At 34.7% G+C, this 27,853-nt stretch overlaps 2 protein-coding genes across 5 annotated transcripts in view; one reads left to right on the top strand and one right to left on the bottom strand.

Moving 5' to 3' along the window:
- FAM13B (family with sequence similarity 13 member B) overlaps positions 1-17,244 on the top strand; it is a 73,786-nt gene extending 56,542 nt beyond the window's left edge. For 2 of the 4 annotated variants that reach the window (XM_063084545.1, XM_063084538.1), the window contains 11 exons: positions 950-1,015; positions 2,479-2,689; positions 3,358-3,487; positions 4,102-4,183; positions 7,547-7,776; positions 9,616-9,699; positions 9,930-10,025; positions 12,647-12,730; positions 12,823-12,986; positions 13,535-13,636; positions 14,904-17,244. In XM_063084545.1, the coding sequence (XP_062940615.1) occupies positions 950-1,015; positions 2,479-2,689; positions 3,358-3,487; positions 4,102-4,183; positions 7,547-7,776; positions 9,616-9,699; positions 9,930-10,025; positions 12,647-12,730; positions 12,823-12,986; positions 13,535-13,636; positions 14,904-15,027 (1,373 nt within the window). In that variant the 3' untranslated portion in view covers positions 15,028-17,244. The remainder of the gene's footprint in view (positions 1-949; positions 1,016-2,478; positions 2,690-3,357; positions 3,488-4,101; positions 4,184-7,546; positions 7,777-9,615; positions 9,700-9,929; positions 10,026-12,646; positions 12,731-12,822; positions 12,987-13,534; positions 13,637-14,903) is intronic. The other 2 variants (XM_063084549.1, XM_063084542.1) reach the window with 1 other exon arrangement.
- Positions 15,113-27,853, bottom strand: part of PKD2L2 (polycystin 2 like 2, transient receptor potential cation channel) — a 33,546-nt gene continuing 20,805 nt past the window's right edge. The window contains exons 11-14 of the mRNA XM_063084557.1: positions 27,458-27,522; positions 26,726-26,780; positions 19,290-19,402; positions 15,113-15,164 (exon numbers count right to left, since the gene is read on the bottom strand). Coding sequence (XP_062940627.1) covers positions 15,113-15,164; positions 19,290-19,402; positions 26,726-26,780; positions 27,458-27,522 — 285 coding nt within the window. The remainder of the gene's footprint in view (positions 15,165-19,289; positions 19,403-26,725; positions 26,781-27,457; positions 27,523-27,853) is intronic.

The raw sequence follows: 27,853 nt of genomic DNA, 5'->3' as shown, positions 1-27,853 counted from the left end.
TGAGCTACCCTGTTATCCACCTGGTTCAAGAGCCTTGATAAGCCTATGTAGGTCTCCTGCTGGCTCTTCCTGGAAGGTCTCCTGCTGTGGCTCTTCCTGGAATAGGGCAGTGACTTTCAGAAAGCCAATGGTAGTAGACAGCTGAGTGAACTTCTCAGCCATGAACTATGCATGTGTTTGGGAGAGTGGCTATGAGTAGACCATGTTGTTTCTTCCAACTTTGCCACCAATATGAACATAGATTTTCCACAATTAGGAGTTAGGATATTCTAAATACAAGTCTTCCTTAAGAGATCAAATTACTTTAGACCCTGTATGTGTTGGAATCAGATACATACCTCTTTTGATGTGCCTCTTTATTAATAGAGAAGTGGGAGTGACTCCAGTTAGAAGCCCACCTCACTATTCATACTTAGATGTGTGGTTTTTGTTTTTCATTTTGCTTAAAGGGGAGTCAGCAGAATTCAGTTAGGAAGCAGGTAGCATATGACTACCATCAGTATGAATTTATATCAGCTCGGTTTTTAATGGAAGTAGACACCATCTTCAGATTCTCTCCTGCTAACTCTGGAATGAAATGTAGTAGGATTTTTTCAAAGAGCAAAACTAAGGGAGATTTCTTTCTGTTTAATCAATTATACTTAAAAGCTTCAAACAGTACCTGGCTAAGAGTTTCCTTTTCTTTCGTTTTATATTTGAGTTTTAATAAAACAGTACTACTATGATTTTTTTTTTTTTTTTTTGGTCTTGCTGAAATGGAAATGTATGTTTGTGTTTGTTAAAGTTTGGTTAGTATTAATTTTTTTGAATAAAGTTTTTGAGCAGAATGCCTAACTTGTTTTAGGGAAATGTTTCTGGTATCTTTGGCTTTGTGTTTATGTGTATGGTTTGTTCTGACTGTGCTGTGTGTTCACTTTAGTATTTTTTGCCATTTTTTCCATTTTATTAGCGTCATGCCCTATCACTTTTCCCCTCATTGATTTCAAAACAATGCATCTGCAGAGAGATGGGGAGGGTAAGTATGGTTCACCATAGTTTAGTTTTTTTGCCTCTTTATGGATCACTTTGCTTGTCTTTTTATTAGCCCTTCTCCTGCTGTCCCTGTATCTTAGGAAAATTGTTCTGGGTTAAAAATGATACCCAGAAAAAAATTGTTTTTATTACTTCCCTTTTTTCTTAAAACAGGAGATTTCTCATAAAATGTTTATTACTTATTTGCTGGGACACAGGTACAAGGGTTGCTTTCAAAAATTACTTTATTGCTGGGTTTATTGTGGGATTGCACGCTTTGAACCCAGTTTTTAGTTATTAGATTGATCTGGGCTTCAAAAACAAACTATTTTCTTATTACCCTGAGAAAAAGATAATGCTTTAAATTGCTAATGCATAAAATTAAACTAAATTACTAAAGTAGCAATCTTAGCTGTTGTGTGAAGAAAAAGAAAACATAACACTTGAATTTTGACACTGTCAAGCCATCTTTGCATTCATTTTTGCTATTAATAGCCGTAGCATCAAAGTTTTAAATTTTAGTTATAAAAAACACTAATGTGTAGATGGGAAAGTTTTTTCCCCCTACCTGTACTTCAGTATTGCTTAATGTTAGTTTTGTATTTGGGGTATATTTGTGGTTTGTGTGTATGATCTGTATGTGTTTGGTATGTGAGCAAACCTTATATGTGCAAATACATCAAATATATTAACATGGTTTCATTTGAGAGCATACAGGATAACTCCAATAAAATAATATGCTTAAAAAGGACTAGTACTATTAAATTTTGTCTTGATAATACTGTTGGGTATTTAATTATTTAAAAATATGTTATACATAGGAATCCTGTAACAGAAGATAACCGCCATAGTTTAATTTTAGAGGCTGGGTGCTGGCAGGTGAGTTTAGCTCCTCATTTGGCAATGTTAGAATTCTTCTGGAATCAGAGAGCTCCATTTAGTGAGTGTTCTGTGTAGCATGGGGAAGAGCTTCAACATCTTCCTAACTTGAAGTGAAGGACAATTCATACACCTGACAGCATTTGGCTTTTAAGTTAAATTCCTAACTAAGGGCTGTTGAGTTTGTTGTTTCTAAATAAAGAGTTTTTCCTAGTAGAAAAATAACATTTTTCTATATAACATTTTTAGAATGTTGTTAGAATTATATTAAACAACATCTTTAAAATTAAATTTTAAAGAGCTTGACAGTGTCCTTTCTTGTTTTGCCACTGGGTTCAGAAATTTAAGGTATAACTCCTCATGTGAAAGTAGAACTTTGAGCTAAAAAGTGAAGCTTGGATAATTTTAAGCCATCGTAGGCTTTATGAAGATCCTAGTATCTTTTGTTTTTTTAAAAACTATATAATAAATATTATATGAACCATTACATAATGATATGCTTTAAAGAACATATAGCTAATATTTTGTGACTTTTTTTCATGTGGATTCAAGAGACCCATGGTACTATTATTTGTGTTTGTTTTACAGAGCCATTTCCTGCTTTTAAGTCTTGGCAGGAGGACTCTGAGTCTGGAGAAGCTCAGCTGTCTCCACAAGCTGGAAGAATGAATCATCACCCCCTGGAAGAGGACTGTCCTCCGGTATTATCACACCGCAGTTTAGATTTTGGGCAAAGCCAGCGTTTCCTACACAATCCAGAAACATTGGATTCCTCATCTAAAGCACTTTCTTTCGCTAGGTATATGATTTTTATGTGTTTATGAGACGCATTTTCTATAAAATCTCTCAGATCCTCTGAGAGAGATTAGTTTTCCAGACTTGTAGTTCAAAGCTTTCTTCTCCATTTCATGAAGTATGTTTTTGTAACTTTTTTTTTGTTTTTTTGGGGGGTCGGGGGGCTGCTATTAAAATCCGAGTTAATTGAGATGTAGTATTTGGGGTTTGCTCTTGGATAGACATTCATTCATTTATTTATTCACGACTGAAATGTAAAACTTTGAAAGGGAAGCAGTAAGTGGAACTGACCAGTTCCTAATGTTTTTGTCAAGACTTTAAGTTGATTCTGAATGTCAAAAACTTTTCTTTGTAGTTTGCACACTTAAAAGAGCTCTGAGCTGTTAGGTATTTTTGTTTCTTTTCTGCCTTTATCCAAACAAATTTAAAAAATTATTCCAAACTGTTTTTATCACTACTTGTGTTAGCTAATTTTATGGTCTGTAACTCTACAGTGTTTCTTTTTACCACCTCTCATTTAGTGTTAGGGATTTAATTTCCCTTTAAAGATATACTTATTGGTAATAGTGTTATGTCAGGGTAATAGGAGATGTTATGTCAGGGCAATAGGAGATATGTTGTTGACAATTAAAACTAATTAACACACAGTGTTGGCCTTTTGTTTTAATTCAGGATTCGAAGATCATCCTTTAGTTCTAAAGATGAAAAAAGAGAAGACAGAACACCTTATCAATTGGTCAAGAAACTTCAGAAAAAAATCAGACAATTTGAAGAACAGTTTGAAAGGGAAAGAAATAGCAAGGTAAGTTTGTAGCATTGCTCAGAGTGAGCTAGACCTAATTTAGGACTGGGAGAAGAGTCTTTCAAGAGCATTAGTTCAATTCTGTACTGAGAGGGAGAACAAATCTGGGATGCTCAGAGAAATAGCGATCATATAGGTCCTTAGTCTCCTGATTTCTGTGCTGGTTTCTTGCCTTTGCACCATTTCATCTTTATGTTTCCATTGGCAGAACAGCTTTTAGAATTTTTAAAGCAAATACTTTATATTGAAATATCAATTGACAAATCAGTTACTGCTATTTCTGCTTCATCAAAAACCACAAATATTAAGACAGGAAGTAAGGGAGGGTAAGTGAGAGAGAGAAAGATTGTGTTTTAATAATTAGACCGTGTGAAGTGGAAAGAGTCCTAGGAGTCAGAAAACCCATATTCAGATCTGGTTTCAGCCAGTTACTAAACCCTTCTCTGGGAGAGCTTTACTTAATATCCTGCCCTATTTAATTAAAATAAGATAAGGTAAAATAAGGATTGAGTGAAATCTATGCTATGGAAACTATAGAATACTATTTGGGCATAAATTAACATAACTATTGCTTACCACAAAAGTGTAAGTGATCTTGCTCCTTAATTTTTCAGCCCTCCTACAGTGATATTGCAGCCAATCCAAAGGTATTAAAATGGATGACAGAGCTTACAAAACTGCGGAAGCAAATTAAAGGTATAAGACACTCTTCAAATGCTTTTATTAGTAATATTCTTTTGAAAGGTACCCTAGATTATATATTCATAGGTGAACTGTTAAGGTTTATCTGAAATATGCTTCAAATATTAAGCTGTTTTGGTTTTTGGTAGATATTTCACTAAGATTATTTGGTGGGTATTTCATATAAGACTAAGAATATCTAATCATAGTGAATCGTTTATACTACAAAAACTAAGTTGTAAATCTTCTTGAATCATAACCTAGGACTTTCATTTGGGTCTCAGCCCATTATAGTAGTTGTTAAGGTATATTTACTTTGTACATATTTAGTGAATATGCTTTTTAATAATTATTAATACTGAAAAAATTACCTGTGCTAAGTATGGTTTTATAATCTGGAGCATCACTTTGATTTATTCATTTGAATTTATTTAATAGAATTTTTAGTGTATCTGTTAAGGACCAACTACTTTGTAGACAACTGGGGATACAGCAGTGAACAAGACAGACACTGTCTCTACTGTCATGGAGTTTATATTCTTGTGGTTAAGATAATTTCTCTTAACTCCTCTGTAGAATATTACTTTATTTACCTCTCCAATTCTGTTAACATTTTGTTCTTTAGTACCAGTTTCTAACCATCAGTGAAAAACATTACCTTGATTGTATTACTAATTGGTATCATTAAGTTGACTAGCATTAGCTTCCTAATTTCCCAGTTTGCTTCCACTTTTACTGTCCTGCAATCCACCCTCTGAATAGCAGCCAGATTTATCTTTTAAAAATCACGTTACTCTCTTGTTCAAGCCCTTCTACTTAGAATAAAGTCTAAACTCCTTACCATGGCTCTCAAGGCCTTGCACACTCTGTCTTTAGCCAATTTTATCACTTTTGTCTCATTTTCTGTTCCTCAAACATGCCAAGCTTTAGGGCCTCTGTATTGGCTATTGCCTCATTTGGCACAAATTCTCTTCTAAATCTTCTGTGGTAGGCCAGCTCCTTCTTATCATTCCCTGTTCAACTAGGATGGCACCATTCAGAAAGGCCTTCTTTGTCAACTTCATCCAATGTATTTGCTCCTCCACAAAGCACATTCCTTTTAGCAGTGTGACTCCATTCTGTTTTATCTTTTTTTTTATAGCATTTGGCACTCTTTAAAATTATTTTATTAATCTGATTACTTGGTTATTGTTTTTCATTCCCTGAATATGTGCTACATGAGAAACAGGGACCACGTCTGATTTGTTTACTGCTGTATCTCCATTGCTCATTAGAGCATCTTACTTTATTTATTTATTTATTTTAATTATATTTTGTCGATATACATTGTGGTTGATTATTGTTGCCCCTTACCAAAACCTCCCTCCCTCCTCCATCTCCTCCCTTCCCCCCAACAATGTCCTGTCTGTTTGCTTGTCGTATCAACTTCAAGTAATTGTAGTTGTTATATCTTCTCCCCCCCCCACCCCGGTTTTCTTTTTGTGTGTGTGTGTGTGTGAATTTATATATTAATTTTTAGCTCCCACCAATAAGTGAGAACATGTGGTATTTCTCTTTCTGTGCCTGACTCGTTTCACTTAATATAATTCTCTCAAGGTCCATCCATGTTGTTGCAAATGGCAGTATTTCATTCGTTTTTATAGCTGAGTAGTATTCCATTGTGTAGATGTACCACATTTTCCGTATCCACTCATCCAATGATGGACATTTGGGCTGGTTCCAACTCTTGGCTATTGTAAAGAGTGCTGCAGTGAATATTGGGGAACAGGTATACCTTCGACTTGATGATTTCCATTCCTCTGGGTATATTCCCAGCAGTGGGATAGCTGGGTCGTATGGTAGATCTATCTGCAATTGTTTGAGGAACCTCCATACCATTTTCCATAGAGGCTGCACTTTTTTGCAGTCCCACCAACAATGTATGAGAATTCCTTTTTCTCCGCAACCTCGCCAGCTTTTATCGTTCAGAGTCTTTTGGATTTTAGCCATCCTAACTGGGGTGAGATGGTATCTCAGTGTGGTTTTGATTTGCATTTCCCGGATGCTGAGTGATGTTGAGCATTTTTTCATATGTCTGTTGGCCATTTGTATATCTTCCTTAGAGAAATGCCTACTTAGCTCTTTTGCCCATTTTTTAATTGGGTTGCTTGTTTTTTTCTTGTAGAGTTGTTTGAGTTCCTTATATATTCTGGATATTAATCCTTTGTCAGATGTATATTTTGCAAATATTTTCTCCCACTCTGTTGTCTTTTAACTCTGTTAATTGTTTCTTTTGCTGTGCAGAAGGTTTTTAGTTTGATATAATCCCATTTGTTTATTTTTCCTTTGGTTGCCCGTGCTTTTGGGGTCGTATTCATGAAGTCTGTGTCCAGTCCTGTTTCCTGAAGTGTTTCTCCTATGTTTTCTTTAAGAAGTTTTATTGTTTCAGGGTGTATATTTAAATCCTTAATCCATTTTGAGTTGATTTTAGTATATGGTGAGAGGTATGGGTCTAGTTTCATTCTCCTGCATATGGATATCCAGTTATCCCAGCAGCGTTTGCTGAAGAGGCAGTCCCTTCCCCAGTGAATAGGCTTGGTGCCTTTGTCAAAGATCAGATGGCAGTAAGTGTGTGGGTTGATTTCTGGATTCTCTATTCTATTCCATTGATCAGTGTGTCTGTTTTTATGCCAGTACCATACTGTTTTAGTTATTATAGCTTTGTAGTATAGCTTAAAGTCAGGTAGTGTTATGCCTCCAGCTTTATTTTTTTTGCTCAGCATTTCTTTGGCTACATGTTGTCTTTTATTATTCCATATAAATGTCTGGATAGTTCTTTCCATTTCTGAGAAAAATGTCTTTGGATTTTTGATGGGGATTGCATTGAATTTGTATATCACTTTGGGTAGTATGGACATTTTCACTGTGTTGATTCTTCCAATCCAAGAGCATGGGATATCTTTCTATCTTCTTGTATCCTCTCTAATTTCTCTCAGCAGTGGTTTGTAGTTCTCATTATAGAGATTTTTCACCTCCTTGGTTAACTCAATTCCTAAGTATTTTATTTTTTTGGTGGCTATTGTAAATGGGCAGGCTTTCTTGATTTCTCGTTCTGCATGTTCACTACTGGAGAAAAGAAATGCTACTGATTTTTGGGTGTTGATTTTGTATCCTGCTACTGTAAGAGCATCTTACTTTATAGTAGGCTTTCTATGAATATTGGTCAAAAGAATGAATAGAATAGCTCTCGCTGTATTTATGATTCATTGTGACTTTGAAATATATATCCTATGTGCTGTTAATGTATACTTTTGTTATATATCTTGCTTACTCTTTGACCTGGTTACATTTTAGCTAAAATAATTATTATTGATCTTCCCTCTTGTTTCTGAAATGTAGATGCAAAACATAAAAGCTCCGATGGAGAATTTGTACCTCAGACACGTCCACGTAGTAACACTCTTCCAAAAAGCTTTGGCTCTTCTCTAGACCATGAAGATGAAGAGAATGAAGATGAATCCAGGCTTATTCAGAAAGAGAAGAAACCATCTAAGGAAGCAACCCTTGAACTTATTCTGAAAAGACTGAAAGAAAAACGCATTGAGAGGTGTCTTCCAGAAGATATCAAGGTAATTGAGCTATGATTTTTGCCCAGACTAGCCTTTAGAATCCCTGAAACAAAATAGTTACCACAGCAGGATAGAGATGTGTGGGTAGTATGAGTTGCCCTTGTCTGCTCCTTAAGCTTGCCGATTCAGAAGCATGCTTTTACCAGCATACCAGAAGTGACACATTTTTCTGAGATTGAGTGACAGTAATAAAACTGAAAAACTAAAGGCTGATCAGTTCATTTATGTTGGAGGTTCTTGACAAGATGAGTGTGTGAATTGCATGAAATGGACTTGAGTTTGAATCCTGGCCTTGTCCCTCAATAGCTATAATAGCTTAATGCCAGACATTGACTGGTTATATTTTATGTATTCTGCCACTCAGTCCCTTCAGCAACCTTATGATGTATATGGATGTGATTATGTCTATTAAAAAAAAATGCTAACTTGATATGGTTGTTAGGAGGATTAAATGAATTAATTTTTTGGAGGAACCATTACTCTTACTCAGTAAAACCTGTGCCTAGGGCAGTCCTGGTCAAAGCACTTGGCAACCCAAATCTATCTTAGGGGAGATTTGTTGGGAAAGGGTAGGTGGTCTTAGGTGAAATTTTGTCCAGGCAATGGTTAATCTTGATACACATTGTTATCTTGACAACAGAGTACACCTCTCTCATGATCTAAATTTATATTGGAGTCTTTTTCTCCCTTGAACAGAGTTGAATTAGTTATTCTCCTCCCTCTCCTTCCCAGTTTTCTTTTTTTGCTTTTAAGTTTCTTGTTAGAACAATTCTCCCCTTCCCCTTCTCCTCTTTCTCTTATTAGTGATTTTGATTGGATTAGCTTTATTCAAACTTATTATCCCAGGTTTAAGGTTCAAGCTTGAGATTGAAATCACACAATGTTTTACAAAGTCTACATCCAGCTATTCTCTGTAATCTAAAGTGGTATTTGTTTTAGGATGATATTATCCAGTGAATGTTTTTATCTCTAATTTCACTTTGAAGAGAAACAGGGTGGTATTAACTAGTCCTGGGAATAAGTATATTTGGTTGAGTGTTTCAGGGTATTCAGAGGAAGACTGGATCATTGGGATGTTAATAGGTAATCCTGTGGAACTAAGGAGAAAGTTCTGTGGACAAATAAATTTGGGAAGTCCTACCTACTGTACCATTTAGAATACTAAAAGATGTGAGAAGAGTATTGTGGTGTAAAGAATATGCCAACCCAGATAGAGGGAAATTGAGGTTATATAGTGGAAGTCTGAGGCCACAAATTGACATTATCAGGATTTTTCCAGGATCTTTCCACTATACTGCTGCCATATTTTCTTTTTCTTTTTTTTTGCCTTTTTTGTGACCGGCACTCAGCCAGTGAGTGCACCGGCCATTCCTATATAGGATCCGAACCCTCGGCTGGAGCGTCGCTGCTCTCCCAGCGCTGCACTCTCCTGAGTGCGCCACGGGCTCGGCTCCATATTTTCTTAATAGTTTAGGAGAAATGTTGGGTTATAAAACCTCTGTGTGTGTGTGTGTGTCCACTAGTCCACTAAAAGACTGTGCAACATTAACTAAATTAACTAAAATAAGCAGTTATGTGTGCTTATTATGTGCTGGATAGGCACTGTTGTAAATGGTTTACGTGTATTAACTCATTTAGTACTCATTAGAGCCCTTTTGAGGTAGGATGAGATATTCCTTTTTGACAGGTTAGAATATTGAACACAATGAGGTTAAGTAATTTACCCAAGCCAGTATTCACAATTTATTCAGATAAAATATGAATCAAGCCATCAGAGGGGTTGGTACTTACTTATTAGACTAGACTCTATAATGGAATGTTTGTTTTTTTAAATTACAGAAAATGACAAAAGATCATTTGGTAGAAGAGAAAACTTCTCTCCAGAAAAGTCTTCTTTACTATGAAAGTCAACATGGAAGGCCGGTAATGTCTCTCTTGCTAAAAAGATTTGGTTTTCTGTCTCAAAAGAACATGAATTGCTTTTGTGGCCTACATTGTTTTAGAGCTGTTTTATAGAGCATTGTTTTTTACAGTTTGGAGATTGCCTGCTTATTTAATATAAAATTTTAAATTCGGTGGGAAAGTCATATTGCTTAATGTTTTGGACATTTTAGATTTCTGATGACTAGTGATTTCCTTTTTTCTTGCTTCAGGTGACCAGGGAAGAAAGGCACATTGTTAAACCTCTCTATGATAGGTACAGGCTTGTAAAACAGATGCTGATAAGAGCTAGCATCACTCCTGTCCTTGTAAGTAAAACAAGCAAATACTTCTGTAGTTCATTTTACCAAGATTTACTCTTCAAAAAAATTATTATAGTGATGTATTGGAGAAATACATAACTAGTATTCAGACTCCTTGTCTGGTTTTTTTCCATTTAAATTTATGTCTTTGAAAATGCATGAAGTTCAGACTCCTTGTCTAGTTTTTCTCCATTTAAATTCATGTCTTCGAAAAATGCATCAGTTTTCTGATGGCCATAATAATGCCGTTTATCTAATTGCATAATAATATAAACTGATTTTTTTTTTTTACGTGTTGATCTTTTTTAATTGGAAAAAGTCTACCAAAATAATGCTTCTTCATATTTATGTACATTTTGAAAGAAAAATGAAAACTCTAATACTTAAGTGCTATCCCCAAATTAACCATTAGACTGTATGGCTCTGGATAGGTTCCTCTCAGGCTCAAATAGAAAACAGCATGTAGCCCATTCTGCATTATTTCCTAGGAATTAATTCTTTGGAGTGAATGGTTAACCTTGGCTTTCAAGGCTGTTTTTACATAGGTAGCCACTAGCATGGGGGCTTCCTTCAGGATTGACAGCCTGGTAACTCATTATTAGAAGGTTCACATAGGCCTTCTGAATACTATTTTGCCTTCACATAAACTGATTATTCTTTAATTGATGTTTTTTTTTTTTTTTTTAGTTTGACTTCTCAACACTATTTTATTTAGATATAATCAGTTTTCTTTGAACAAGGAATCTTACATAGTATATTCAATGTCTTATATATAAGACAGCTTATTTAATACAGATTTTATCCTTTGATTGTAAGGTATTTTGTGTCACTTGATATTTCATAATTTCATAATAGTGTAAGTAGTTTTAAAAGTTCTTTATGGAAAGCTGTTTTAGAATTCCACAGGTTTCTCTTTAGAAACTGGGCCTGTAGGAAGCATTTCTGTGTTTTATAAACTCCTAAATATGCCTATCTCTTATAAGGAGACATATGGAGTCTAAAAATTAAGCCAAAACAATTTGATAGGAAGGATAGTTTTTTCATCAAATGGTGTTGGGATGACTGTATATTCACATACGAAAGAATGAAGTTGGGTTCTTACCTCACATTATATATAAAAACTAACTTAAAATGGATCATAGACCTGAATGTAAGAGCTAAAATTGTAAAACTCCTAGAAAACACAGGAGTAAATCTTTGTGACCTTGGGTTAAGCGACATTTTAAAGATTTGACACCAAAAACACAAGAAACAAAAGAAAAAATAAATTGGATTTCCTTAAAATTAAAAACTTCCGGGCATCAATGGATACTATTAAGAAATTGAAAAGACAACCCACAGAATGCAAGAAAATGTTTGCAAATCATATATCTGATAAGGGACTTGTATCCAGAATACATAAAGAATTCTTACAATTCAAAAATAGATAAATAAAAATGACTAAAAGTGAGCAAAGGATATGATTAGTCATTTCTCCAGAGAAGATATATGAATGGCTAGTAAGCATATGAAAAGATGTTCAACATCAGTAGTCATTAGGGAAATACAAATAAAAACCACATTAAGATACCATTTCATACCCACTAGTATGGTTATAATAAAAAAGACATAATAACAGTGTAAGATTGTGGAGAAATTGGAACCCTCATACACTGCTGGTGAGAATGTAAAATGGTGCAGGCACTATTTGGCAGTTTCTTAAAAGGTTAAATGTAGAGTTACTGTATGACCCAGCAATTCCCCTCCTAGGTAAATACCCAAGATAATTGGAAACATATGTTCACACAAAAACTTGTAAACAAGTGTTTGTAGTAGTAGTATTCATAATAATCAAAAAGTGGAAATAACCCAAAAGTCTGTCAACTGAAGAAGGAATAAATAAAATGTGGTATATCCATATAGTGGAATATTATCCAGCCATAAAAAGGAATGAAATACTGATATATGCTACATCTTCGGTGAACCTTGAAAACATTATGCTGAGTGAAAGAAGCCAGACACAAAAGGCCACATATTATATGATCCCATTTACATGAAATATTATGAATAAGCAAACCCCATAGAGACAGAATGTAGATTAGTGTTTGCCAGGGGCTGGGGGGAGAGGGCAAATGAGTGATAGCTCATGGGCACGGAGTTTCTTTTGAGGTGATAGAATGTTCTGGAATTAGATAGTTGTGATGGTTGCACAACCTTGTGAATATACTAAAAACCACTGACTTCTACATTTTTAAAAGGTTAATTTTGTGGTATGTAATTATATGTTAATAAAGCTATTATTTTTTTTAAAAAAGAATGTGAAAGGGTCCTCAGACTATAAAAAAGTTGGTGTTTATTTTTAAACAGAAAAATGCTTCCAGTTAAACTATATGTAATACTTTATCATTTAGAATTTTGAAAATATTTATTGAATGAGCTCTTTTAGACATTTCTAGACATAAATTATCATTCATCACGCTTGTGCATAAATAAAAAAAAGGCCAAAATAAATTTATTAAGGAATTTCTAAGAAAATTAAAAGCATGTACTTTTATTTTGAAAATAGTTCAATGTCTGTAACATGAAATGCATCTTTACTGGACACTTTAAATACTTAAAATGTGAAACTGTATTATTGATTGTCACAGGGATCTCCATCCACCAAGCGAAGGAGTCAAATGTTACAGCCAATCATAGAAGGAGAAACGGCACATTTTTTTGAAGAAATCAAGGTAGTCCTTTAGAGAAATCATTCTCTGATCTCTTTCCTAAAGGAAAAGTTGAAGTTATGGATGTTTGATTCTCTGTTTGAATATCTTTTTAGGAAGAAGAAGAAGATGGTGTTAGTCTGTCCTCTGAGCTAAGTGATATCTTGAAAACTGCTGTACAGGCACAGTCTTCTTTGGAAAACTCAGAATCTGATATTGAAGAAAATCAAGAAAAACTGGCTCTGGATCTCCGGTTGTCAAGTACTCGAGCAGCTTCTATGTATGTATGCTGGTTTGTGATTTTAGCCTATTTGTATATTAAGATTTATATACCAAGAAATTTGTTGTTAAATAATTGACTTGGGAATTAATATAAGAAATTCATCAAGAATTAATGAAGGGATATACCCTTTTAAAATGTGATTTACAAATACATGTTATTTCCATTTTCTTTATTAAACATTATTGTTTCAAAATTTAAAAAATATATAATCCTACATTTGATTTATAACAAAACACAGGAACCAGCTGAGAGGTTATCTGTTTGTTCTGTATCAGTTTCTTTACCTTTGGACTATCTGGAGTATGACAGTGGTTCTCAACTCTGACTTCACTTTTCAGCCACCTGGGAAGATTTTTTTAAAAGTACTGATGCTGAGCCGTACCATCAGCTGTTCTGATTTAATTTGTTTGGGGTGGATCTTAGGCATTGATATAGTCTAAAAGCTCCCCAGTTGATTTTAATTTGCAGCCAGGGCTAGAACTACCGTTAAAATAGTGAATTAACTATGCTCTTTCAATAACGTTTTCCTTCCATTGCAATTTTAGGCCTGAATTACTGGAACAACTTTGGAAAGCCAGAGCTGAAAAAAAGCAGCTACGTAAAACATTACGGGAATTTGAAGAAGCATTTTATCAACAAAATGGAAGGTTTGTTGAGCATCACAAAATTGAATTATCTTTTTCCATTAGCTCAAAAGTGTCCATCTAAAATAGTGGAATATATAGGATTAGAAATAAATTGTGTATATAGGATGTTTGCTTTGGAAATAAAATTTTTAAACATCTCTTTATGTTCTGAAGCCCTGCTGTTAATGGAAAAGAACAGTCAGAGCTGGAATAAACAATATCTGATGAAATATTTCAAGATTGTCCTAGGGAGCATTGGTTGAATTGCAATGATTTTGTGTTCTTTAATTCTATATCCTTACTGTTTTGGAATTGGCTGTGAAATGAGATGTTTCTTCTTTTAGAAAGCGTCCTATAACAGGAGTGGTATCCTCAGCTAGTTTGGATTTTTAATTTTTATACTGAGACTATTGTGCTCAGGTTACATGTTGGGTCATTCAGGCTGCCCGTTTCCAAGGTAAAAATGTGGCAGTCTTGTGCCTGTGCCTTTAAATAGATAACGCACAGGTGACCCTGAAGGGCTCTTTTAAAAGTAAGAAAAATATATTCCAATTCAGATGGTGGCCAGAAGTGACGGTTAGATTATCTCAGGCTTGAGAAACATTTTTCCAAGTAACTGGGTACAGATTCCAAAATGTGTTCACTTTAAATTAATTCCCTCTGCTTTGAGAGTCTCCTGTATAGGTTGGCATATATGATTAAGAAAATCTGAAGTGCAGGAATGCATTTTCCAAGTGTCTTCTATTTCTGTATTTAATTGGAAGAAAATTTTGCTCATAGTATGGTTTGATGCTTTAGTTAGTGATTAAACTGAATGGCATTGGATCATTAATATGAAGTTAGTAACTTCCTCTTTTGCTGCAGGTAAGGTATGGTTTATTTTTACATCTCAATTCACTGGAGCCACAGTTAACTAAATGTATGAAATGGCTTCCAGTATTTAATAAACACAGACCTGGCACAGTCTAGCAATATGTCTTACTAAAATATAGGTTACCTCTATTTATCTACAGTGGTCATTGATAAGAAGTATAGCATCATCTAATCTACCAGGAGAGAAATCCACCAAAAATAGGAGTATTTTAGGAATGTTTCTTGGAGATGAAGGAATTAGTCCAATAACCTTTTTTCATGCAGAGCAACTTTTTATTTGGACTTACATTTAGTAACATTGTTTCTCATACTTCTGTGTCCTTATTTTCTAGATGATCTCTAGAGTATTACAGATTTTATTTTCTCCCCTAGGAATGCCCAGAAAGAGTATTACAGATTTTATTTTCTCCCCTAGGAATGCCCAGAAAGAGGATCGTGTTCCAGTGCTTGAGGAATACAGGGAGTACAAGAAAATTAAAGCCAAGCTAAGGCTTCTTGAAGTTCTTATCAGCAAACAAGATTCTTCAAAATCCATATAAAATATGCTCCTTGAAAAGTCATATCATAAAGTCAGTTATGTATTCCTTGAAGCTATCATCGTGTGTACTTGGCTGGTACTTGAGTTCATTTTGTCACGCACTCAGAGAATCTCATTTTGTATTTGGTTGTGGTGCCACTAAACAAGTGATGGGAGGGTGAGTAGGCCCTCTTTAGGGAGCGTAAGTGATGTTCCATATTAACCACAGACTGTCCTTTTCTACCTTTAGCAAATGTGCAGTTTCCTTCATTGTTTTGTACTACAGATACATCCTGTTAGCAAAAGACAAGAATTTTATCCTTTCAACTTCAAAGACTTTGGAAATACAAGCTTTTTGTTACTGCCATCTTTTAGTTTTTCATTACTGAAGAAAATTGAGAGGAATATCTTCACACCAAATTCTTCAGTTGCCTTTTTCTTATGGAATGACTGAAAATTTTAAAGAAAAGCCTATAAAAGTGCACATATGCAACTGTGTTCTATGTTTTCCTAGAAAACCAAAATCAAACTGAAATTTCAAATCCTACTCTGGAATACCTTTCTGTTTAATTTCCAAAGTGACACCTTTTTACAGGTAGTATGTTAGCAAAATTTTGCAATTCAGTGGTCACACAGCTCCTGGATGAAGATAACAGTGGGTAGACCAAAAAGTGACCTTGCCTAGTATATTGAAAACACATACCACACATCACACACAGAACTAAATCATATCACATGCTGCCTATGGGACTTAAGTTACTGTTTGTTTCCTAAGTTACTGTTTATCAGCTGGTGATGATATGATTTGTCTAGATCAGGTCCTGTGCTCTTCCCCCACCTTCCTCCAGATAATGTGAGAAAATAGCGTTGTCAGTGTGTAGGAACTCTGATGGTGCTGAGATTTGTATGTTCAATAAAATGGGCCTAAATTGGCAAGATAATCATTATGCTTAAGGTAAATCTGTTCTTAACAAGGGCTGTACCACTGCATTTTTACATGTACCTTCAGGGGGTTGCATCTTTTATTTTCTCTTTTAATCAGCAAAGTCCATACAAAAAACACCCCTTTATAGAGACTACCTTTTGCCCAATCATAATGCTGTTTAAAGCAGCTGTTTACAGGATGCATAGTGGTATGCCCTTTGTCATACGCTCTTAGCATATCTTTTTTTCTTTGACTTTGCATGGCTTTTCTTCAGGTACTCTCCTGGTATCATTCTGCTAATCATTTTTACTGAATGGTGACTTCATTTGTGCTAACAATACAATAGCAGATTTGGGTCAGGCTTAATCTAGGTGTTAATTTTTTTCCTGGTGCTTTTTTGGATTGATGTGTGTCTCATTTTGACTGTGCCCATGTTTTGCATGTGGTGATTCATGCATGGTTTTTTTAACTAGCTAATATTAATAATTTGTTCCATACAAAAATGGAATTTTGCAACACCCTTTAATATAAGGTGAGGGAAGCATGAACCTCAGAATTCTGGCACTGTTACATAGTAAGCACATGGAGTAGCTTGATTATAAATAGCATTTCTAGTACTTCACATTTCATCTGTGTGTGCAATGCCTTTTTGGGGGGGAGGGAAAATCTGGTAGTTACTGGTAGTAAACATGTAGTTGGGAAATAAAAAAGCACTAAATCCAGCCCTTTTTGTGTGGTTTCCTTTTGATACAACTAAGTTATTCATAATGTATACCTAGAAAAGTAAAATTGAAAACACCAAAAGATGTACCACTTTGATTTGAATCCATTGTGCAGTGTACATTTCAGTTAATTTCTTTATGTCTCCAGACAGGAGTGTATCCAAACATCTAATTTTATGTGCACTGTGTATTGTTTTATATGAATGTTTTATATATACCACATGCAAAAATGTCCATATGCACTATTTAAATGTTTTAAATAATATATTCCTTCTTTATAATGCTAAATCTATATGAGTACCATATTTTTATAAGTCAGTGGCCTGACTGGTTTCATTTTAGAATTAACAGCTGCTTCATGATGTTGGTTATTCAGTGTTAATGTTTGGCTGCAAGTAGATAAAAGTGGTATGGCAGCACTTATGCTTTGTGACAGTATTGTGTGTCATAGTTGAGCAGTAGGTGGTAAAATTAGGCAGTTTGTGATAATTTTATTTTGGTACAAATAAAAACTGTATATCTATATACAAAGAATATATAGATATATATGTCCACTAGTATAATTGCATTGCTGTGTCTGGCACTTCATTGTATAGACTTTTGTAATAAAAAAACTTTAATGTTCTGAGTCATTGTAAATGTATGTTTGTTTTTCTACTATGTGTTAAAAAAGAAAAAATAGAGATCTCAAATGTTCCCTTGCCTTAATGTTCTTAGGCTCTGTTTGAATTACCCCACCCAGGGGACAACAGGGTTACTAAATTCTTTGGCTGGTGACAGCTCTGGGGAGTGGTAAGGCAGGGAAAGGCCAGGTTATTGATTCCCTTGTGGATATCTAGGGAGAAACTGCAAAGAGAATAGTCAGCATTTCTTGTTGCAGAGAATTATCCTATTAAGAAAACTTGATGTACAGTCTCTTATAGAAGAGCTGGACCTGAAGAAGGTGAGTAGTGATTTAAAAATTTCTTTATTCGGGCCGACCCCGTGGCTCACTCGGGAGAGTGAGGCGCTGGGAGCACAGCGGCACTCCTGCCGCGGGTTCGGATCCTATATAGGGATGGCCGGTGCGCTCACTGGCTGAGTGCGGTGCGGACGACACCAAGCCAAGGGTTATGATCCCCTTACCGGTCACAAAAAAAAGAAAAAAAGAAAAAAAATTTCTTTATTCAAGTTTAAAATCCAGGGACTATTGAACACCAGTGTGCAAGTTGAGTGCAACGGTCAAATGATGTTGCTTGGCCTAAAAGAACATATGGCTATTGGGGGGGGGGGGGGATTATGTAGTCTGGAAAAATTGAGAGTTTCTTTCCATTTTTCAAAATGCTAGTCATACACAACTTTCCAATCATCCAAATAGGGCTCTTATTGCAGAATCCTTATTTACACTTTCCAAACAACTTTACCCCTCATGCCCTTGATATGCCTACCCTGCTTTTTATTTTATTTTTGGGAAACTTTCAATATGCCCCTTTAGAAACTATCTGGATGAATTTCCAGTTTGAAGATATTAATGAAATTTCTGTAGGTGGTGGCGGAGTTTGTTCTTATACACTTTGGCTTTTTCCAGGAGACTTAGAATTCTGAAGAATGGAGGGAGATTATTTCACTTGGTCTTATATAATGGTTTTCCAGAATCCTAAGCCTTTATTAATTTATTTATGGCTAACAGAAGTCAGAACACGGTAAATGATGCACTTAGAAGCACCAACACTTCTTATTCTCTGTATGAGAGAACTTTCTCTACCTACTTATTGAACTATTAATATATTGTTTGTGGGGCAGGTCTCTAAGTATTATTTTGTACTTTTACATTCCTAGAATTTAATAATAAACCTCATTATAAAATCCTTTGTACTAGGTGTGTGTATACTGGAGGCATATTGTAATATTCATGGATTCTACAGCGGGTCCCATTCAGGGACACTTAATTCCTGGAAGTCATTTGGTTATTATAATTGACCCTAAGGATAGTTTGATGATAGGTAGTTTAGTGCTTCTAAAGTGTGCCTAAAATGGGGAAAAATTTAAGAAATAATTCAAGACATGAATAAGTCTTTATTAGAAATTTTCAATGATTGCATCACACATTCTTACCTCCACTTGTCTCAGTATTGTAGAGAAGAAAGCTTTCTCATCACTCGGTTTAATTTTAAACTGATGTAGTGCAGTTCCTTCTCCAGCTCCACAGCATATAAAAAGAGTCTAGAAGATAATTTGGAAGGAAGTAGAGAATGAGTAATATCCTTTTGTTTATAAGGAGACAGCAGGTCTATTGTGACTATTGTGAAATGCTTTGAGTGGGAAGATAGTATTGTAAGCTCCTAAAACATGCTTTATATGGGCAGTTACAGAACTAATATTCTAAAGCTGTGTTGTGAACAGTATCTGCTATGCATTCAAATATAAATGGCATTTCCTTTTATTTAGAGATGTAGGGATAAAATCAATTTTCTCTCACTTTTTAAGCAAATGGAGTTATGTGCTTTGTTTAATTTTATAATTGGGTAGAAAATGGAAAGAAAAAGTGGAATCTCAACAGAATAAGGTTCTGAGTTCAGGAAGATAATGTGTATAACTCATGTCTTCAATCCCTATATCATGATATCTCATTGTACCCTGGTTAAAATAAATACTTACTCTCGAAATTCTTGTTGAGTGACTGGCTGATAGTCATCTTGAATTTCTGTAGCATAGTACTTTTTCTCAAGCCTTTCTTTCCATTTTTTCATCTGCACTGCCCTTTTAATCTCCTGTCAAGTTAGAGGACAAATAAAGGCTGCAATCTTTAGTTCTCTGTTTCCAGTCTTTGGCACACAGCATCACAAGGTTGAAAATCTTAAACTAGTCTCTACACTGCAGGCCTTGGATATTGAGCCCCACTGGCTTTTTGCCCTACCTGGTTTTTAGGTCTGTGTATTAGCAAAGTCACTTCAGAGGATTTGGTTTAAGAGCTGTTTAGCGTAGTTAGGGAAGTTTTTTGTTTTTTTTTAAATAAATTATTCTCATTTCACTGCCTCTTACCTTTTGCATCTCCATCTGAGTTTCTTCTTGATTTTCTTCTTCATTTGGTCAGAGCCGAGATGTTCTTTCTGTATCTCTGTTCTTCATTGTAGCAAATATACTTCAAAGTACATCTATGGGTATTTGTTGCCAGACTGCTGCTGACTACCTAAATCCCCTCTTCATAATCACTGCATTTATTAGTCGACCTGTATACTATAGTCTGTCCTCGTATCCGCAAACACACCCCTCATACCAGAAAACTCATGTTGCTGCACCATTTTTTGATTCTAGAGAGTCCTTCTTGTGCATTGTTCTCACTACCACCCACTTTCTTTATAGTGTACAAATACCTTTTTCTCAACTTCAGAAAAATGCGCTGTGTGTCATGGAAAATAGGGACAGCCCTAGAAAAAGATATGGAAAGAAGAAACAGTACCCAGATGAGATTTAAAAACTTGTCAGTAAATCGGTGTGATACTGCCCTGCTCCAGCAGTAGTGGTAGGTGGCAAAGTGGATCCCTGTTTAAGGGTTCTGATTACCTTCCTCTGAGAGGATGTTGATAACCTAATTTTATACACTCTGTGTTTGCCTGATAAATGTGTACTGTTCTGGTCAGAGAAGTGTGTTGTATCAGACAGTGTCTTCCTTTAAACCAGCACATTTATCCAAAGCAGGAAAGGGTGACTTTCAATCTTTCTAGTTTTGTTTTAGACACATTACAGTACTCTTGTTTTGACATATTTACAGATACTTTCAACGTGGTGTTAAAGTGATAGGCCCTGAAACCGTTTCTAAATGACCAGCCAGTTATACTGTGGATGCTTTAGTAATATGGGCTGAATAGACTGCATGGTTATCTTCACTCATTTTTCAAAAAACTCATCTCAGCCAATTACTTTCTGTGACTTCTTGACATTCAAAGGGAAGTGATACTTTGCTGATAGGCAGAGCACCAACTCCTTGGGTGCCCTTCCTCCAAGATCCTAGGTTCTGGTCACCCCACCTCTTCCCTGTAAGTGGTAGCTACCTCCTGCAGTTGTCTCAGGATCACCTTAGTGTTCACACTGGCCCTTATAGTCCTCTGATACTTCAGAAATGAATTCTCTGCACCAACCCCCTCTTTTTGAACTACCTAGTATGATTTCTGGTTTTCTGACTGAAATCCTAACTGATGAATACTTGGTAGCAGGAGAGGTCCAAAGAAACATATCCTCACAGATAGCGCACTTCCACCAAGGGATACGACAGTCAACTTAAGAATTTGAGGCTACCATCTGGCCACTTGGAATTCTGCATGCTACAAAACCAGCAGGCAGAGAAGTGGTTAATCAACTGATTGAGGTGATTGATCCCATTACCAAGGGGAAATTGGGTTACTGCTACAAAATTGGAACAGAGGACTATATTTGGGACCTATGAGGATTCTATGGGGTGCCTCTCAATACTTCCATGTCCAAAATCAAAAGGTAATGGGAAACTAGAGCATTCCATTAAAGGCAGAACCACTGAGGATTCAGATTCTGAACTAATGAAGCTGTAGGTAATCCTAATGCAGCCGGCTGAGGGGTTAGCTGTGGGCAAAGAACGATATGGAAAGGGGTAGTAGAAGGAAGTTATAAATCTCAACTACAGTCTTTTTTGTCTATTATAGAAACAAGGACGGTAGCAGCTGTGCATATTTTCTTCTTTGCTTGTTATATATATATTTGTTTTGTTTTCTTTGTCTTTTTATCTAAGGAATATAGGTGGTGGTTAACTACATTAGGTTACAAAATACTCATATGGAATTGTGATTTAATTAGAAGAGGTCTTATCATCCAGAAATGGATACAATTGTTGTTGGGCCTTCTATCTTTTTTGGGGAGAGGATAAAATTGCCTTTTTTGTATAAAGGATAATTCCATCTTATTATTATTAACAATTGTTATTTTATGGAAATGCAAATGAGTATGTTACATAGACAAAAGGGTGGACTGAGTGGACCGGGCTCACTGTTTAGCTAATGTATCTCAACTCAAAATTTACCCTTTTATACTGTAATGTTGGGTCTCAGGCTTTGCAAACTTCATTCCCCAGACTCTTTTGCTAGCTGAATTTCTGTTAGACTCTGCCAGTATTTGGGAAATGGATAGAAGGGTCTTCTTTTTTTCTGTTTCTAGTGGCATTGCTTAGGCAGTGATAGTTAACTTCCAGCAGCAATGGTTGGCTCCAGACCGTAACATCCAGCTTCTTTTGGCATACTCCAAACCAGCTTCATTATACCCCCTCAGAAGTATCAGCAGCAGTCAGGGTAGGGCAAGAGGATACACTCTTCTCAGAAGAGGGAGCAACAGCCACAGGCTCCTTCTCTTAAAATACTAGGTTCTGATAATCCTACATTTTGTAACGTTAGCCCTGGAAGTGGAACCTCTTCCTACAGTTAGTATCTGTGAGTTGCCTCAGTGTTCTCATTTTACTTTTTCTGTCTTCTAATACCCGTGTAACCAATTCCGTGTAGTAAATTTTCTCTGTTTAAAATACAGTTATGTGCCACATAATGACGTTTCAGTTAATGACAGATCTGATATGGCAGTGGTCAGAGCAACAGACTGTACCATATAGCTTCGGTGTGTAGTAGCCTATACCATCTAGGTTTGTGTAAGTATTACACTATGATGTTTGCACAACGATGAAATCACCTAATGATGCATTTCTCAGAACATATCCCCATTGTTAAGTGATGTATGACTCTACATATTTTGGTTCTTTTTTCCTGGCTAGGCCTCAATTAATAGATGCAGTATGACTTCTTGTTTGGTCAGGTATATTTTTGTTTATTTATTTATTTATTTATTTTTTGTCTTTTTTTGTGACCGGCACTCAGCCAGTGAGTGCACCGGTCATTCCTATATAGGATCCGAACCTGCGGCGGGAGCGTTGCCGCGCTCCCAGCACCTATTTTTGTATCTTTAAGGAATTTAAAAACTTTTTTCCTTATCTTGGTTTTGAATATTTTTGTTAGTTGCTTGGCATTTTCTACATTGTTGCTTATAAGTAGGGTCTTGTGTTATAATTAAAAAAAAACAAACATTGATGTTTGCTTATATGACATGATTGTGTCTAATTTTCTAAACTTTTTGTTGTAATTCATTGTATAGAAAATTTAAGAGGATCATATCTCAAATAGAGGTAGTTTTACTTTTTCCTATTTTCTTTTTTTTTTTTTTAATTCTTTTTAACTTTTTTTTTTTTTCCCATTGGTAGCAGCTGGCCACTACAAGGATTGAACCCTGGACCTTGGTGTGTTCAGCACCATGCTCTAACCTCAGCTAAGTGGCCAGCCCTTCCTTTTCAATTCTTTTACCTCTAATGTATTTCTCTTATGTAATTATTTTGACTGATTCTTCCAGTACATCATTGTCTTGTCCCTGACATGTCCAGTGTTTTCCTATTAAGTAAGGTGATAGTTTAGGGGATGAAATAAATATTTTTATCATATCAAGGAAGTATCATTGGTGTCTATTTTGTTTTGTTTCCCCTCTCGAGATTGGCTATTGAAACTGTCAAATACACAGTATCTGTGAAAAATGATCATGTGATTTTCCTCTTTTAATACAGTGAATTATGTTAATTAGTTAATTATCCAACTTTGAACCATTCTTTCATTCCTAGAATAAACTGTCTGAATCATGATAGATTATTGTATGCTGTTAGATTCTATTTGCTAATATTTTATTTAGATTTTTGCTTTAAGATTTATGTGAGATTTTATTTTCTCTTTTTTCTTTTTTTGTACAATACATAGTTACTTTATAAAAATAACTCAGAAGCTTCCGTTTTCTCTTTGCTCTGAAATGGTTTAAATAGCTTTAAATTATTTGCTCCTTAAAATCTTGTAAAATACCCTTGTGAAATCATCTGATTGACTTTGGAGATAGCTCTTTGGTTACCTTTATTTCTTCTATAGAATGGATTTATTTAGGCTTTTTATCTCTTCTGGGCTCAATTTTGATCAATTTTATTTTCATAGAAAAATGATCCATTTTATTCTGTTTCTCAGATGTTACTTGAATAGTTATCCAAGAGTTAACCAAAAAAGTCTCTTAGTAATATTTTTTAATTCCTTCTGTTTCTTAATTATTTTCCCCATTGTAATTTCTCACTTTGTATATTTATGCTCTCTTCCTTTTATTCCACTAGTTAGCTAGTGATTTCTTTTCATTGATCTTTTTAAAAAAATCATCCATTTGATTTATTGATACTGTTTTTTATTTATAACTCATTAATTCTGCTTTATCTTTATTAATTTCTTATGTTTTCTTTCTATTATTTTCTAACATTAATGCTAAGTTAATTTGTTTTCATTCCTTGATTTTTATTGATAAATTTAAGACTTCATTTTCCTTTGGGTAGTCTTTATCTCATAGATTCTGCTATATAATGCTTTCATTATTTTGTTCTTTAGTAATTCTGTGATTTCATTTTGTACTTCCTTTCAATTCAAGAGTTGTTTAATAGAGAGTTTTAAAATTTCTTGGTCAAAGAATCTTTTTATTTTCTATTTGTTATTAACTTATATTTTTATTATGTTATTTTCAGAGAATTTTTTTACATTAACTTTGCACTGCAGAATTTATTGAGGTTTTCTTTGTGTCCCAATAGATGATCAATTTTTATGAATGGGTTTTTGAAAAGGAGATATATCTTCTAAGAGTACAGAATTTAATAACCATAAGATCACCTTATACATTATACTGTTTTAGTTTTCTTTATCCTTTTATTTTTCTTGATCTGTTCAATTACCATATTTCATTGTAACTGAGAGATGGTGTCTATTTTAAGACACACCATTATTTTATGTACCACTTAGGGGAAAAATGCTGTTAAAGTATGACACGCCATTAACTACAAGACACATTCTGATTTCAGAGATGATAAAATTTGAAAAAAAAGTTTTAAAATAAACAGTATCTTTCTTATTATTTACCATTGTACTCAAATTTACTGATGTTTCTTCTTGGTTTATTAACTCTAAATGATATTCTTTAACTTTTAGCTATCACATATGAACCAGTTATCTTTTTCTACTTTATATTTTCTTGCCCCATTCTTTTTCCATCGTTTCTCCAATCACCTCTCAGTTGGCTGAAGCTTATCCTGTAGTAGGATCCTCAGAAAGACAATAGTATTCTCTGAGTTCTTGCATATTTGAACCTTTATATTTGAAGCACAGCTTTGCTGAATATAAAAATCCTTGGCTTATGTTTTCTTTCTTTGAATATATTGTAGGTGTTCTGTTGATTTATAGTGTTGAATTATGTCATGCTAACCTGACTTTCTTTTCCTTTAAAGTAAATCCAAATTTTACTTGGATAAGCTTCATGTTGACCATTCTAGGTAAATTTTCCAATATACATAATATGTCTTTATTTTCTTTCTTTTTTTTTCCAGTGTGTCTTTCAGTTAACATCTTTTATTTAGGAATGGTTTACTGAATTATAGATTTTTAAAAAGAATATCAAACTTAGGGAAAAGTTACAAGAACAATACAAATAGGATTATGCATTGTATTTACTTGTCAGGTCATTTTTTTTGGTGGCTGGCTGGTATGGGGAGATCCAAACACGTGATCTTGGTGTTATCAACACCATGCTGTAACCAACTGAGCTAACCAGCAAGCCCTGTCATTTTAATTTCATTTAATCTGAAATAGTTGCTCAGTATGACCTTGACACTTTTGAGGAATACAAGCCAGTTATTTTGTAGAATGTTCTTCAGTTTAGTTTTATGTGAAGTCTCATTGTTAGATTCAGATTATACATCTTTGACAGAGATGTCATAGAAGGGATGCCAATTCTCATGGCATCCTATCAGGTGGCATATGATTTCTATGTGTTCCAGTACTGGTGTAGTAACTTTGATTATTTGATTAAGGTGCTACCTGTTGGACTTTTTCACCCTGACATTACTGCTTTTCTTTTTGTAATAAGTGTTTTGTGCAGAGTTGTGTAAATGTCCATTTCTTTTATTCATTTGTATGTGTAGATCAGTCAGGATTCATGGAATCCTATTTTCTTCATTGAATTATAAATCATTATTCATTATAGTGCTTAAATAGTCCCAGATTTGGCCTATTTGAGCTCCTCAAGCTGACTCTTGTGTCCTTTTAACATATCTCCATTATTCTTTGAGTGGTTTTACTTTCTGGCCCAACAAGATATTCCAGATTCATCTTGTACTTTCCAGCCCTGGAATTAGCCATATCTACAAGGAGCCCTTGTTCCTTTTAGAGAATGGTATTTGGAAACCAAGATATGGGTACTAATTGTACTCATTGCCACTAAGGTGTCATTTTTAGCCCTCTCATTGGACAGAGCTAGAAAATACATGTATGTATATATGTACACACACACAAATACACACATACCTACAATTGTAATCCAACACCACAAAGTTCATTTTAACCTTCAGCCTTTCCATTTTTGTAACTCTCTTATGTGACAGTGAGAGAGCTCACTCTTATATTTGTTTGCTTGCTTATTCTAGTCTCCCAACTCAGCTGTCTTCTTTCTGAGTATTTGGAGAGAAGAGAAGGGGATTGGCCAGAAGTAGAGCTATGTCGTTTTTTTTAAAAAATTGAGTGGTAGTGACATGTATTCCTTACACTCCACATGTATATTCCTTAAATTCCACATTTGCTGAATATATATTTTATATTATAATTTTTTAAATATAAAAAATAAAATCATTAAAATAATTCATTACATTGATAATTACAAGAGGAAAAACTATATAATCATCTCAATAGAATATACCCACTATGAATACCCAATGTGTTAATCCCACAGTGAGTGTACACTCGTAGGACCAGGGTATCTGGCTGAAAGTACTAACAGGAGAGAGGAAACATCTGGAACTCAAATGGTTTGTCCTAAAAGAGAAAGGACCTAGATTCTGTGAGATTTATTTGGAGGTGACAGCTATTTGCTCTGAAAAAAAACAAATCATTTCAATTCTTAATCAGAACTTTTTTGTAAGCATATTTCTGATAAAGTTACCCCTTGTATTTATGAAAAAATTAAAATCTTACATTTTCATCAAAGCCTTCTCTTCTGGCTTGTTCAGCCAAATCTCTGCTGCTTCCGCTACTGAGAATATAAGATAAAAATCAAAGGTATATGACAATAAAAAGGGAAATGCCACCCTAAAATACAATCATATCTATAGTAAGGATCTGAATTGTATTTCTGTTATTTCTGATAGTAATTGCTAATTATTTGGAAAACGTGATCATTAATAAGTTCTCCAGAGTATCACATGTTATTAGCTATTTAAAGAAGGTTTATATTATATTCCACTGCCAGAGGTCTGGGTTTGACCCCCAGGTCACTCAATATATAGAAGTGTTGTCCATACCTTAAGTATTCTGTGTAAAATGTTTTTATTTTGATAACTACATGAAGGCACTGAGTGTAGACTAGAATTGTTTCCTACCTTTTTAGAGGGGCTTTCCTCTCCCATCCAGCTTTCTCTTAAAGTTTTTTCTGAGTGGTATGGCATGTATTATATTAATTTTAAAAATTATTTATATTTGTGGGTAGCTGGCAGGTACAGGGACCTGAATTATATTAATTTTAAATTAGCCTAGAGTTTCATGACATCTTCAGAAATTCAGAGGCACTACTTGGATGTATTGACAGTGTATTTGGAATCACCACACAGAGTGATGGTTGTTTTGAAATCAAAAACCTTACTCTCCTTTTAAGTTTCTCCTTTAAAACTTTAAAATGGTAAGCTAAAAAGTTTTAAAAAGTCATCTTACGTTTTGTTGTCTTCTTCTTTTTGAGCTTTCTTCAGTTTGAGTTTCTCAAGAGCATTTTTATAACTCTGGGCATAATTAAAAATAGTTTGAAAATTCATCAAAAATATATCCTGTATAACTAATGCTTGATCAAGGTAAAAGAAATATGGAATGCTTGTCTCTAGGGATTCCTACCCTAAAGAAATGTGGAGACAAAATGCTATGATTATACTTTGACTTTGTCACCACCTATGTGGTTTCTGCTTGCTTGTGAAAAAGCAGAAGGGTTCTTTTGGGAACATCACACTTGAAACAAAATATTTAAAAAGTATTAACATATAATGCGTTAAGGGTGTTAACACTTAATGTATATAACTAACATCATACTCAAGAGATAAAAGTTGGGGGAAAAAAACC

The sequence above is a fragment of the Cynocephalus volans genome, chromosome 2 (assembly GCF_027409185.1).
Source record: "Cynocephalus volans isolate mCynVol1 chromosome 2, mCynVol1.pri, whole genome shotgun sequence".
NCBI classification, from domain to species: Eukaryota; Metazoa; Chordata; class Mammalia; order Dermoptera; family Cynocephalidae; genus Cynocephalus; species Cynocephalus volans.
The sequence above is the reverse complement of the archived record's forward strand: the minus strand, read 5'-3'. Positions and strand labels throughout refer to the sequence as shown.